The sequence below is a fragment of the Oryctolagus cuniculus genome, chromosome 12, assembly GCF_964237555.1.
Source record: "Oryctolagus cuniculus chromosome 12, mOryCun1.1, whole genome shotgun sequence".
Lineage (NCBI taxonomy): Eukaryota > Metazoa > Chordata > Mammalia > Lagomorpha > Leporidae > Oryctolagus > Oryctolagus cuniculus.
In genome coordinates, this window is record NC_091443.1 from 25503802 (window position 1) to 25516691 (window position 12890).

The 12890-nt window shown below is 44.9% G+C and overlaps 1 protein-coding gene across 1 annotated transcript in view; it reads left to right on the top strand.

Annotated features, from left to right (window-relative positions):
* The first annotated feature begins 1698 nt into the window (after positions 1-1698).
* SAV1 (salvador family WW domain containing protein 1) overlaps positions 1699-12890 on the top strand; it is a 29567-nt gene continuing 18375 nt past the window's right edge. Inside the window, exons 1-2 of the mRNA XM_002718235.5 lie at positions 1699-2431; positions 5388-5831. Coding sequence (XP_002718281.1) covers positions 2338-2431; positions 5388-5831 — 538 coding nt within the window. The 5' untranslated portion in view covers positions 1699-2337. The remainder of the gene's footprint in view (positions 2432-5387; positions 5832-12890) is intronic.

A 12890-nucleotide genomic window follows, 5' to 3' on the forward strand; every position in this document is an offset into this window, starting at 1 on the left:
GAGGTGGGCCTCAAACCCAGGCACTCCGATATAAACTGGGGGCACTCAAACCAACTTCTAAACTGCTGTGCCAAATACCCACACCCTGCATTTTTATCACTGTCTCATCACTCATTATTTTCCATTCACACTACCAATATTTTAGTGCTGGTCCTTTTAGCTGAATCACAGGAGCAAGCTACTATTCTGAATGGTCCTCTCCAAAGAGTATAATCTCCTGTGGAGTTCCATTCTGTTTATTGTGAAGATTTGCACACTCATCTTAATCTCACACTACAAATTCAGTCATCAATACATCCCATTGGCTCTTTAAATCATGTCTGTGGTGTAACTAAGCTGACCTGTCACCATGTTTCTGCCCTCCTACCCCTCAGCCTACTCAACACAGCATCCAAAGAGATCCTTTTTAAACCATTAAGTCACATCCTCTCAGTCTGCTCCAAGCCAAATTCCTTACAATGACCTTCAAAGCCCTAGGTGCCCCAGCCATCATTCAGGCTACCTTCTTTTTCCACTATTCTCTCCTCTTCACCAGCTACACAGACCCTCTTATCATTCCTCCAATCTGCCAGAAACAAGGTCATCTGCCGGGACTTTGCACTTGTTCTTTCTGCCCAGAATATCCAGAGAGCCACCAGGTCTACTTCCTCACTTTATCACTTAACTCCTGTGTCGCCTTCTCATGGGCCTTCTCTGGCCACTTCATCGCCTCTCCGAGTGTGGGCCTTCTCTTGTTTAATATTTGTCCAACTCAGCACGAACCACCATCTAACGCAGGATGTTCTCTTTTTCTTCTTTATCATCTCTCTTCCCCGCGAGGAGAAATCTTCTGTTCTTTATTGTTATATTTCAAGAACTTAGAACACCGCCTAACATAGTGCCTGCACAATAAAAAAATATGTGGTTGTTGAATAAACCGTGGGAGACCTGCACCAAGGAAGGGTAAGATGTAGACAGACACTAGATAATCACATCTTCTGCGCATGCGGGGACAAATTTTGACCATTTTCCAAATAAATTTTCCATTTTGTAATAAAAGATTCCATGTCTGTTAACTGTGACACAGGTTTTACAGGTCTTAGGAGATATTTTCGATCTCAGGAAAAACATTCTCCATTACTAACGCCTGACTTTGGACACGAGGTGATGAATCTCATCTTAGGTTCAGAATGTTATCCTGTACAGCCGGCAGCCCGGCTGAGTTACAGCCAAGAAAGCAGGGTCTACTCTTTCAGACAAAACACTCGTAGACCTTTTAGTGCTCAAAAATCTTCAAAATTTCACGATTCTAATATGTAACTCCAAGAGGAAATATATGGCTATTAAATACACTGATAGTAACTTTGAAATGAAATGACCGTAGCACGCAAACACTAAATTCATCTTAAGTAAGATATTAGAAACTCCATTTTGGGGTTTTCCTCCATTTTTTCCCCTTTAGCAGACGCTCTCCCGGGGAGCGGAGGAGCAATTACATGCGTTTAATCAGTATTGGATGGACCGATGTTTTCAACAAAAGGGGCATCCAGGTTACTCGGTGGGTCGCAGTCCTTCGACTCTGTTCTCACGCCGAGCTCTTAGAAGCTTGAATCCCCCAGCCCAGGAAACTCCGGGAGGGACGCCCTCACTCAACAAAGACGCCAGGCACGCGACCAGGGGGCGTCGCCACCGCCGCCGCCCGTGCAAGCTCCCGAGCAGAGCGCAGCGGCTGGCTTGGCCGTGCGACGGTCTCCCGTGCTCGGTCTGGCCGCTTCCGCCTCGTCCTCTCGGGCCGGGGAAGCCGCTCCTAGCCGAGCAGGTATGAGGCCCGCCGCCGGCTCTCCGGGGCACACAGCACGAACGGCCCGTTAGCTGAGGGCTCCGGAGCCCGACTCCCGGACTCCACAGCCGCGCCCCGGAGCGGCGGCGGGGGGAGGGGCGGCGACGGCGGCTGGCGCTGCGTCGAGTTTCCCAGAATTCCCAGCGGCCGCGGGGAAAGTTTACGGGACGTAGGCGGCGGCGGCGGCGGCGGCTGTAGCGGTTACTAGGCGGTCGGCGGCGCACCATGGCCTTGGCCCGGCGTCCCTGGACCCTCCTCACGGCGTCCCCGGGCAGCGTCGTGGAGCGGGCAGACTTCCGGGAAGGAACTGACATGCGACTGAGTGGCGGCTGGCGCGCTTAGCGCCCCGAACATGCGGTTGTCCCTGCGGGCGGCTCCGGGCTGCGGAGAGGCGGCGGCGGCGGCTCGGGAGGGAAGGAGGCGGCGGCGCCGGCGGAGGTGGAAGCGGAGACGGCCGGCGCCCGGCGCGGAGCCCTAGGGCGGCAGCTTGGCGCGGCCTCAGGCCTCGTCGGGGGAGGATGCTGTCCCGCAAGAAAACCAAAAACGAAGTGTCCAAGCCGGCCGAGGTGCAGGGCAAGTACGTGAAGAAGGAGACGTCGCCTCTGCTGCGGAGTGAGTGTCGGGCGGCGGGGCGCACCTCACCTGGCCGGGGCGGGCGCGCCTGTCTCAGGGGTCCCCGCAGAGGGCGTGTGCGTGTGCGGTGCCGGAGCGCTGTTTGTTCGTGGGAATTCGATGAGGAGTAAGGAACTTGGGTTCTCCCCTCCCCCCGACTCCCCCTAAAATTAACAAGACTCCCCTGCCTGCCCGGGCGCAGTTCCTAAGAAGAGAGAGATTTCTAGGGGACGCCTACATTGCTGATCCCGAGCTACTGCCGGAGTAAAAGCGGTTTAGGCTGCGACACTGCCGTGCTGGGAGAGATGCGCCCATGTTTGCAAACACCGCGGGCGCGTGTCACTCTCCCGTGTTGGGAGTTGTGTGCACTCTGCGGGGCGGAATTCCTTCGTCCTGCCGGACCGGGAAAAGCGGAAAAACAACCGCTACCCCCAAGCCTCGTCGCTCTTTAGATCTGGAGCAGAGGAACTGTTTTCGTTGCGTCCCCAAAAGACTCAAAATATTTTCTCCTGTCGTAATAGGGAAATACCATAAAAAATTTTTTTTAATTCTTAATGATATGCGTGCTCCCCGTCTTCTTCCCCCCAGCGCTTCTCAAAGTGTTCGACTCTGAATCTCTTGAATTTTTAGGCATGTGTTGAGGACGACGTTGAGCTCAGGAGCTAGCCACTGCTTGAATAAGTTTCCTTCTTGGACGCTGGTGGTAACCTTGTGACTTAAGCATTACTTCATATTGTAATCGGAAAGGCTGTTCCTAGACACTCCTGATATTTGCCCAAGGTCACAAAGAAAGGAGTGGAGAACATGTTTTTCCATTGTAGCCACATCATTAGCCTTCCAGTACTTGCAGTGCTGCTCAACAAAATAGATGGGGACGCCAGTAACTGGAAAGTTCACTTTTTTTTTTTTTTTTTTTTTTTTTTTGACAGGCAGAGTGGACAGTGAGAGAGAGAGACAGAGAGAGAAAGGTCTTCCTTTGCCGCTGGTTCACCCTCCAATGGCCGCCGCTGCAGCCGGCGCACCGCGCTGATCCTGGCAGGAGCCAGGAGCCAGGTGCTTTTTCCTGGTCTCCCATGGGGTGCAGGGCCCAAGCACCTGGGCCATCCTCCACTGCACTCCCTGGCCATAGCAGAGAGCTGGCCTGGAAGAGGGGCAACCGGGACAGAATCCGGCGCCCCAACCGGGACTAGAACCCGGTGTGCCGGCGCCGCAAGGTGGAGGATTAGCCTATTGAGCCACGGCGCCGGCTGGAAAGTTCACTTTTAAATATGTTTTTGACAGCTTGGTTTTCTGGTGGTTTTTAAATGATAGCTTGCTATTTGCTGTAAATAAGGCTTATGAACATTATTTGGAATCATAAAATAGGTTTGTCACACCTTTGAGCAATTTGATACAGTATCTTTAGTATTAAGTATTGAGGCTTATTTATTCAGATATTAATGTGATAGCTACTGAAGATTATTAATGAGTGCCCTCAAATATTGTTTACAAGGAATAAAATGGTCTCCGTATCCAGTTGTCATCATGCTTTAAAGACATTAGCTTTTCCACCAGGAATGTCTATGCTCTTTTCTCATTCTGTATTCAAAAAGACCGTATGCTAAAAAGCTATTCTTCTGTTATCTTCTGTTTTGAGTTATAATTACTTATTTTTAAAGGAATCCTAGTTTCAAGCTTGCTGTGTTTTAACTGGCACATTTATGTGCCTCTTTGAAATGCACTCCTTTTATGTTTAATTTTCATACATAAGATTTTGATTCTCTAAAATTTTGGTTACTTTAAAAATTTTTTTATTTTCATTTTATTTGAAAGGTAGACAGATTTTCCATCTGCTAGTTCAGTCCCCAAATGCCAGCAACAGCCAGGGCTGGACCAGGCCAAATCCATGAGTCTGGATCGTAATCCCTGTCTCCCTTAGGGTGGCAGGGACCCAGGTACTTGAGGCATCATCTGCGGCTTTCCGGGGTATGCATTAGCAGGATGTTGGACTCTTAAGTGGAGCCAGGATTTGAGCCCAGAAGCTCCACTAGGGAATGTGGCATGCCAAGTGGTGATTTACCACGGCTCCAGATACCCATCCCTGATTACTTTGGATCACTTAATGAGTGCTAGATAATTTCAAAAGTAGGAAGTTACTAATTTAAAACTTTTTAATGAAATCCACATTTACATGTTTGGGAGTAGCACTATATTGTCAGTTTTATCTTTGAAATAGTGTTTGCTTAAAAAGGATTTTTTTTTTAGGTTTATTTATTTATTTGAAATGCAGAATTAGGAGAGACAGAGATCTTCCATCTGCTGATTCACTCCCCAGATAGCTACAATGGCTAGAACTGGGCCAGGCTGAAGCTAGGAGTCTGAAACTCCTTCCAGGTCTCCCTTGTGGGTGCCAGTGGCCCAAGCACTTGGACCATCTTCTGCTGCTTTCCCAGGCACATGAGCAGGGAGCGGTATTGGAATTGGAGTAGCTAGGATTTGTGCTCATATGAGATGGTGTTGTCCAAGGCTGTGGCTTAACCTGCTGTGTTGCAACACCATCCGTGAAGAAGGCTTTTTGATAATTTCTAAATAGAAGTACAGACAAAACCATGATCATAAGTAAATTATGCTGGTAACTACATATGGATTTGTTAGGTTATTTTCTACTCTTATACATTGATCCATGAGTACTTCATTGATACATAGTTCATAAATAAGCTTATTGATATTTCTTCATCATATAGTATACAGAATATACTTGATTGTGGCTAAGCTTACACAGAACACATTCAGGCAAATTATAAATTCATTTGAGTAGGAAAATACTAATCTTTCTCAATTTAAAATGCCCAAGTACTAACTTAAACTTTAAAGTTGTTTTTTTTTAAGTATCTTGTGATTTTTTGGGTGGTTCACATAACATTTGAAAAGTTCATTGCTTACTGAAATGATAATTGTACTCTTTGTTTTATTATAGATCTGATGCCATCATTCATCCGGCATGGTCCAACAATTCCAAGACGAACTGATATCTGTCTTCCAGATTCAAACCCTACTGCTTTTTCAACTTCTGGAGATGGAGTAGTTTCAAGAAACCAGAGTTTCCTTAGAACTCCAATTCAAAGAACACCTCATGAAATAATGAGAAGAGAAAGCAACAGGTTATCTGCACCTTCTTATCTTGCCAGGAGTCTAGCAGATGTACCTCGGGAATATGGCTCTTCTCAGTCATTTCTCACAGAAATTAATTTTGCTGTTGAAAATGGAGACTCTGGTTCCCGATACTATTATTCAGATAATTTTTTTGATGGCCAGAGAAGGCGGCCACATGGAGATCGTGCACATGAAGACTACAGATACTATGAATACAATCATGATCTCTTCCAAAGAATGCCGCAGAGTCAGGGGAGGCATGCTTCAGGTAACCTGATGTTATAAATGGTCCATTACGATTATATTGACACTTTGATTAAAAGATGTTTCTTTATGAATTTTCCCGTGAAGCTGACAAAGGCTCCCAGGGAAATTCCATTTTCCATTTTGCCATTGTTGCTTAAGCCTGCCTGCAAAATAGTTATGCTTCTACACTGAATGAATTCTTGTGTCCATTTATTTTACTAACTCATGTTTTATAAACCTGGTACTTACCTCAGAGTCATCTGGATTAATATGGGCCTTGAAAACCTGGAGAATTTAATGTCTTTGGTTGGACTGAATTTAGATTTAGGTTTTATAGAATGGGAGGGTTAGACTTTTTTTTTTTTTTTTTTTTTTTGACAGGCACAGTGGACAGTGAGAGAGAGAGACAGAGAGAAAGGTCTTCCTTTGCCGTTGGTTCACCCTCTAATGGCCGGTGCGCTGTGGCCGGCGGATCGCGCTGATCCGATGGCAGGAGCCAGGTACTTATCCTGGTCTCCCATGGGGTGCAGGGCCCAAGTACTTGGGCCATCCTCCACTGCACTCCCGGGCCACAGCAGAGAGCTGGCCTTGAAGAGGAGCGACCGGGACAGAATCCGGCGCCCCGACTGGGACTAGAACCCGGTGTACCGGCGCCTCAAGGCGGAGGATTACCCTAGTGAGCCACGGCGCCGGCCCAGGGAGAGTTAGATCTTAGAAATTGGTCTGAAACCCGGGAGAGGGAAACAGGATATGAAAAAGTGGGCATGTTAGGTGATAAGCATGGTCAACTATATAACTTAGTGCAGTCTTGTACTGTTTCTCTGAACGTAACACTATCATTCAATAAGTATTTCCTAAGTTGGTCAAAAAAACTTACTGTCAAGTGGCAAACTGTGTGTTGAACATGTCTTCTTGTCATTCTTGTTGTAACAGTCAGAAATATTAGTGATTAATTAAGGAAAAAAAAGTCCATTTTCTTAATCTCCTGGCTTGGAGATACTTCTACAAGAAGAGACTGGAGAAATGTGCAATTCTGTTTTAGTCTTAAAAAGTACTGGATTACGCTGTATAAATTGAAGCAAATTGAAAGTTTTTGTGATTGATTTTTTCCTACCTAGTGAGTCTTACATTTGGCATAAAGGAAGAAATATGCGAACCAGATTAGCTTTTTAGCCCACATGACTTCAAACAAGCTGACTTAAACATTTTGGAGCGTGAGTGTTTTGACTTGGAAAAGTATTATTCATTAAGTGTTAATCATTTGTGCTTAGCATTTTCTTTGACCCTCTTAGTCTCTGTCTTGTGCTTTATTTGGGGAAATAAAACCTATATATACACAATAGTGACAGAACAATGAATTCTTACACTTTGTTATTGACTGGCCATATGATAGGGAGTCAGAAGAGAAACCATTGTGGACTGGAATAATTAAAAGAATAATTGATGGAAAAGATAGAACCTGCGCGAGTCTTTGAGCTTGGATTTTGGATTAACTGTGGCAGAATAATATTTAAAGACTGAAGTTGGGGGGCCAGTGCTGTGGCACAGTGGGTTAAGCTGCTGCTTATAGCACCGACATTGCATATGGGCACCATTTCGAGTCCTGGCTCTTCGATTTCCAATCCATCTCCCCGCAAATGTGCCTGGCCTGATGCTTGAGCCCCTGCACCCATGTGAGATAACCCAGATAAAGCGTCTGGCTTTGGCCTGGCCCAGCCCTGGCCATTGAGGCCATCTGGGGAATGAACCAGTGGACGAAAGATTCTCTCTCTCTCTCTCTCTGTGCCTCTGCCTCTAGTTCTCTGTAACTCTGCCTTTCAAGTAAATAAATAAATCCTTAAAAAAAAGTTTGAAGTTGGGAATAACCCAGTGAAAACAGAGTGGGCATGTTTTAAATTCAAAGGACTTCATAGTTGTGCCTGATTTGAAGATAAAAGCTGTAATGGGAAATGGAGATTCCTAATCCAACAGGCTTAGCGTTGAGTCCAGAAGAAGCATTGTGCATTTCAAAAAAGAAAACACAGTGATTTGATGAAAATAGTGTTTAAAGGTGAGTTTTTGTAGTAGGATTCAGGACAGAGTCTCAGAGAAACGACAATTGTAGGGGAAGTGAAAATGGACAGAGAAAGGCAGAACTATGGTGCTTTTGAAAGAGAAATGGGAATGTAATAGGAAATGAGCTTGGGAGAAAATAGATTATTAAAGTCTTGAATATTTTTTATTTATTTATTTATTTATTTTGACAGGCAGAGTGGACAGTGAGAGAGAGACAGACAGAGAGAAAGGTCTTCCTTTACCGTTGGTTCACCTTCTAGTGGCCGCTGCGGCCAGCATGCCGCGGCCGGTGCACCGCGCTGATCCGAAGCCAGGAGCCAGGTGCTTCCTCCTGGTCTCCCATGGGGTGCAGGGCCCAAGCACTTGGGCCATCCTCCACTGCCTTCCCGGGCCACAGCAGAGAGCTGGCCTGGAAGAGGGGCAACCAGGACAGAATCCGGTGCCCTGACTGGGACTAGAACTCGGGGTGCCGGCGCCGCAGGCGGAGGAGTCAAAGTAATTTTTAAAAAAGATTTTATTTGAGAAGCAGAGTTACAGGGGGGGGGGGGGGGGCGCTCTTCCATCCGCTGGTTCACTCTCCAAATGGCAGCAACAGCTGGAGCTAGGCTGATCTTAAACCAGGAGTGAAGAACTTATTCCAGGTCTCCCATGTGGATTCAGGGGCCCAAGTAGTTGGGCCATCTTCCACTGCTTTCCAGGCCATAGCAGAGAGCTGGATCATAAGAGCAACAGGGACATGAAATGGCACACATATGGAATGCATGTACCACAGGCTGGAGGCTTAGCCTACTTTACCACAGTGCCAGTGCCAAAAAGTAAATTTTTAAAAGCAAATCTGGGGGTTTGTGTTGTGGTGCAGTGGTTTAAGCTGCCATCTACAACACTGGCATCCCATATGGGTGCTGCTCCACTTCCGATCCAGCCCCCTGCTAATGCGCCTGGGAAGGCAGGGGAAGATGCACCCAATATTGGGAGACTCCGATGTGATACGAGGCTCCTGGTTTCGGTCTGGCCCAGCCCAGACAGTTGTGCCATTTAGGGAATGAATAGTAGATGGATGGAAGATCTCTCTGTTTCACCCCCCCCCTCTCTGTAATTCTGCCTTTCAAATAAATAAAAATAAAAAAATAAAGCCGATTTATATTTTCCTTTAGAGTAATAACTTCTTATAGGGAGTTTGCAAAATGTGAAAAGTAAAAGTAACCATCTACCAGAAAGTCTAAGTGTATTAATTATTTCTTTTATCTTTTTCTGTGCTAGATTTCTTTTTTTTTTGTATTTATTTTTTTGTATTTGTAATTGTATTTGTAATTGTAACTCTGTACAGTTTCATATCCTTGTTTTTTATTTGAATGAGTTTCCTAATGTTACCCACTTTAAGTAGTTTTAATGATTGCATAATTTTCTATTGGGTGCATATTCAGTGATTAATTTTTTTAAGTTTTATTTATTTATTTGAAAGAATCAATGGGGAGAGGAAGGGAGAGATCTTCTATCTGCTGATTTATTCCCCCAAGGATTGCAGCAGCCAGGGCCAGGCAGGTCTGTAGTCATGAACCAAGAACCTATCCAGGTGTCGATGTGGGCGGCAAGACTCAAGTATTTGAGATGTTATTTCCTGTTTCCCAGGCTTATTAACAGGGAGCCATATCAGAAGCAGAGTAGCTTGGACTTAAACTGGCACTCTGATATGAGATATGGGTATCCCAAGTGATAGCTTAACCCACTATGCCACAACACCTGCCAGTGGTCAATATTTTGTGCAGTTAGTAAGGACCTGATACATGTAGACACTTGAGAAAGGGAGAAGTGGGACATATCCAAATCAATGGGACTTGATCACTAATGCAGTTTGAGAGTCAGAGAGGAAGGATTAGCACAGTGCCTGGCTACATAGGAGATGCTTAAAAAAATAAATGAGTGAATGACTCCAGAGGTTTTAAATCTGGAAACTTAAGCCAGTTTTTATTGCTGAGGGGGAGCAGGAATTCTAGCTGTGCCTACTGCTAGTGAAGGTAATTGTTCTTTATGCTCATCTTTCCTATCTGTGTTCTTATTGCAGACATTTATATAGCATTCCTAATCTGGTAGTCGGAAAGGCTCCAAGATCAAAAACTTTTTTTCCCTTCAGTTTTATTTATATACTTGAGAGGCAGAGACAGACACATATCCACTGGTTCAGGTTCACTCCCCAAATGTCCACAATGGCCAGGGTTGGGCCAGACTGAAGGCAGGAACCAGGAACTCAATCCAGGTCTCCCACATGGGTAGGAGGGACCCATGAACTTGAGCCTTCACCTGCCTTCTGGGTTGTGCAGCGTCAGGAAGGTGGAATTTGGAATAAAGTCTAGATTTGCGCCCAGGCACTCTAATTTGAGATGCAGATACCTTACCAGGCACGGCGATTTTCTGCCTCCCAAAAGCTTTCTGAATACTGACATGATACCAAGTGGAAAATTCCATACCTGACCTCTTGGAACAGGTTGTAGTCAAAATGCAGATGCACTAAAAATATTATATAAAATTACCGTTAGGCTCTATGCTTAAGTTGTATATGAAGCATACATGAGTTTTATGTTTAGACTTGGTTCCCCCTAGGATATCCCCTGTATTTACAAATATTCTAAAATCTGAAATCCAAGATACTTCTGGTCCTAAGCATTCCAGATAAGGGATTCTCAGCTTCTAATACTTCTGTGCCTGAGGTTTAAGTATGTGAGTATGAAAAATTAGTAATACTAAACCAAGGGGCACATGTGTGGTGCAGCATGTTAAGCCACCACTTAGGATACCCACATCCCATATCAGAGTTGGTTTGAGTCCCCACACCTCAGTTTTCAGCCCAGTGTCCTGCCAGTGTGCATCCTGGGAGGCAGCAGATGATGGCTTAGGTACTTGGATCCCTACCACCCGCGTGGGATGTACTGGTGGAGCTCCTGGATTTGGCCTGGCTAAGCCCTGACTATTGCAGGCATTTGTGGAGTGAACCACCTAATAGAAAATATCTCTCTCTGTCACTCCCTGCCTTTCAGATAAAGACTGTTACAGGGGCCGGCGCTTTGGCGTAGTGGGTAAAGCCACTGCCTGCAGTGCTGGCATCCCATATGGGCACTGATTCATGTCCTGGCTGCTGTACTTCCAATCCAGCTCTCTGCTATGGCCTGGAAAAGCAGTAGAAGATGGCTCAAGTTCTTGGGCCCTTGCTCCCACATGGGAGACATGGAAGAAGCTCCTGGCTCCTGGCTTCAGATCAGCACAGCTCCGGCCGTTGCGGCCAACTGTGGAGTAAACCAGCAGCTGGAAGACCTCTCTCTCTGCCTCTCCTCGCTCTGTGTAACTCTGACATTCAAATAAATAAATAATTTTTTTTAAAGGCAGTTACAGAGGGAGAGAAAAATCTTTCATTCACTGGTTCTCTTGCCAAATGACCACAATGGCCTGGACTCCAGTCCAGGCTGAAGCCAGGAACCTGAAAATCCATGTGGGTCTCCCACATGCATGGCAGGGACCCAGGTACTTGGGCCATCCTCTGCTTTCCCAGGCATGTTAGTAGGGAGATGGATTGAGAGACTACTACATTTAGCTGTGATATTTGACCTTTATATTCTTGGCCACTGTATCATTCAGGCACTTACTGTATGTGCAATGGAAGGAATCCCGCTGTTTATAGGAAGGCTTCATTTGGAATACGAAAGGCTGATTGAATTTTTTTGTCATGCACTTACATAACAGTTATATAAAATTTTAGATAACCTAGAAAAAAATTTTTTTAAGTTTTAAATGTCACTAAAGGAATCAGGTTGTACAAATCAAACTGAAAAGTGTCAAACTTTAACAACAAAGTGCTGTGTTTATATTTATTCCAATGAATTTATAAATATTTAAACAGAATCAACTGTTGAGAAGAGGTTAATAATCTTTAGAGAAACAACCTTATCGATAATTATTTTCCAGAGGAAGAGAGAAAAGTTACTTAAAAATTAGCCTGCTATAGATTTATTGGATTTTGATTCCTACCTGTGGTTGCCTTGGCAGGGCTAAAGCACACGATATGGTGGTCTTATACAGCCCGTCAGCTTCCCCACCTCTGCTCTATAGCCATTGCAGAATTTGGAAATCAGAATTCTTAAGCTTTCTTTATAAAGGTAGATCTGTTAGATAACTGCCTGATGATTGTATGAAGATTGTTTTGGAGGCATATCCAAGGAAAGCTTGGTAGAGATAGAATAATACTTTATCTGTGTCTTTGGGCAATCATGTATTTAGTTTGTGAATGTTTCACTTTCTTTTACACTAATGGAAAGTGTTTGTGCAGTTACTTCCTGCAAATGGAAGCTATTTGGGGGATTATTTATGTAGGCCACTTATTTTCTGAGACTAACTGAAATGACAGAAAACTAGTTTTGTTGGTTTTTGAGTGCAGAAATTGAAGCTCTCGTTTTTCTCGTTTTCTCTGATTTAGTTCAAAATTGGTAACTTGCTTTTTCTCTTTTTAGTGGCAATTAGATTTTTCTTTGAAGAGTTATAATTGATGATTTGTTGCCAAGATTACGTGGTTAGCAATAAATTTTTCATTTAACTTTTTACTATCTGTGTGGAATATGGTAAAATAAGTTATTTGAACCTTTGTTTCTACATTTGTAAATTGATAGTAATAATGCTACCTCATAGAGTGGTTTTGAATCTGAAATAAGACATATAGGGGCCAGCGCTGTGGCATAGCAGGTAAAGCCACTGCCTGCAGTGCCAGCATCCCATATGGGCGCTGGTTTGAGTCCCGGCTGCTCCGTTTCAGATCCAGCTCTCTGCTATGGCCTGGGAAAGAGGTAGAAGGTGGCCCAAGTCCTTGGGCCCCTGCATCCACATGGGAGACCCAGAAGAAGCTCCTGGCTTCCGGTCTGCACAGTTGCGGCCATCTGGAGAGTAAACCAGTGGATGGAAGACCTCTTTCTCTCTGTCTGCCTCTGCCTCTCTGTAACTCTGTCTTTCAAATAAATAAAATCTTTTTTTAAAAAAAAGTTACTGC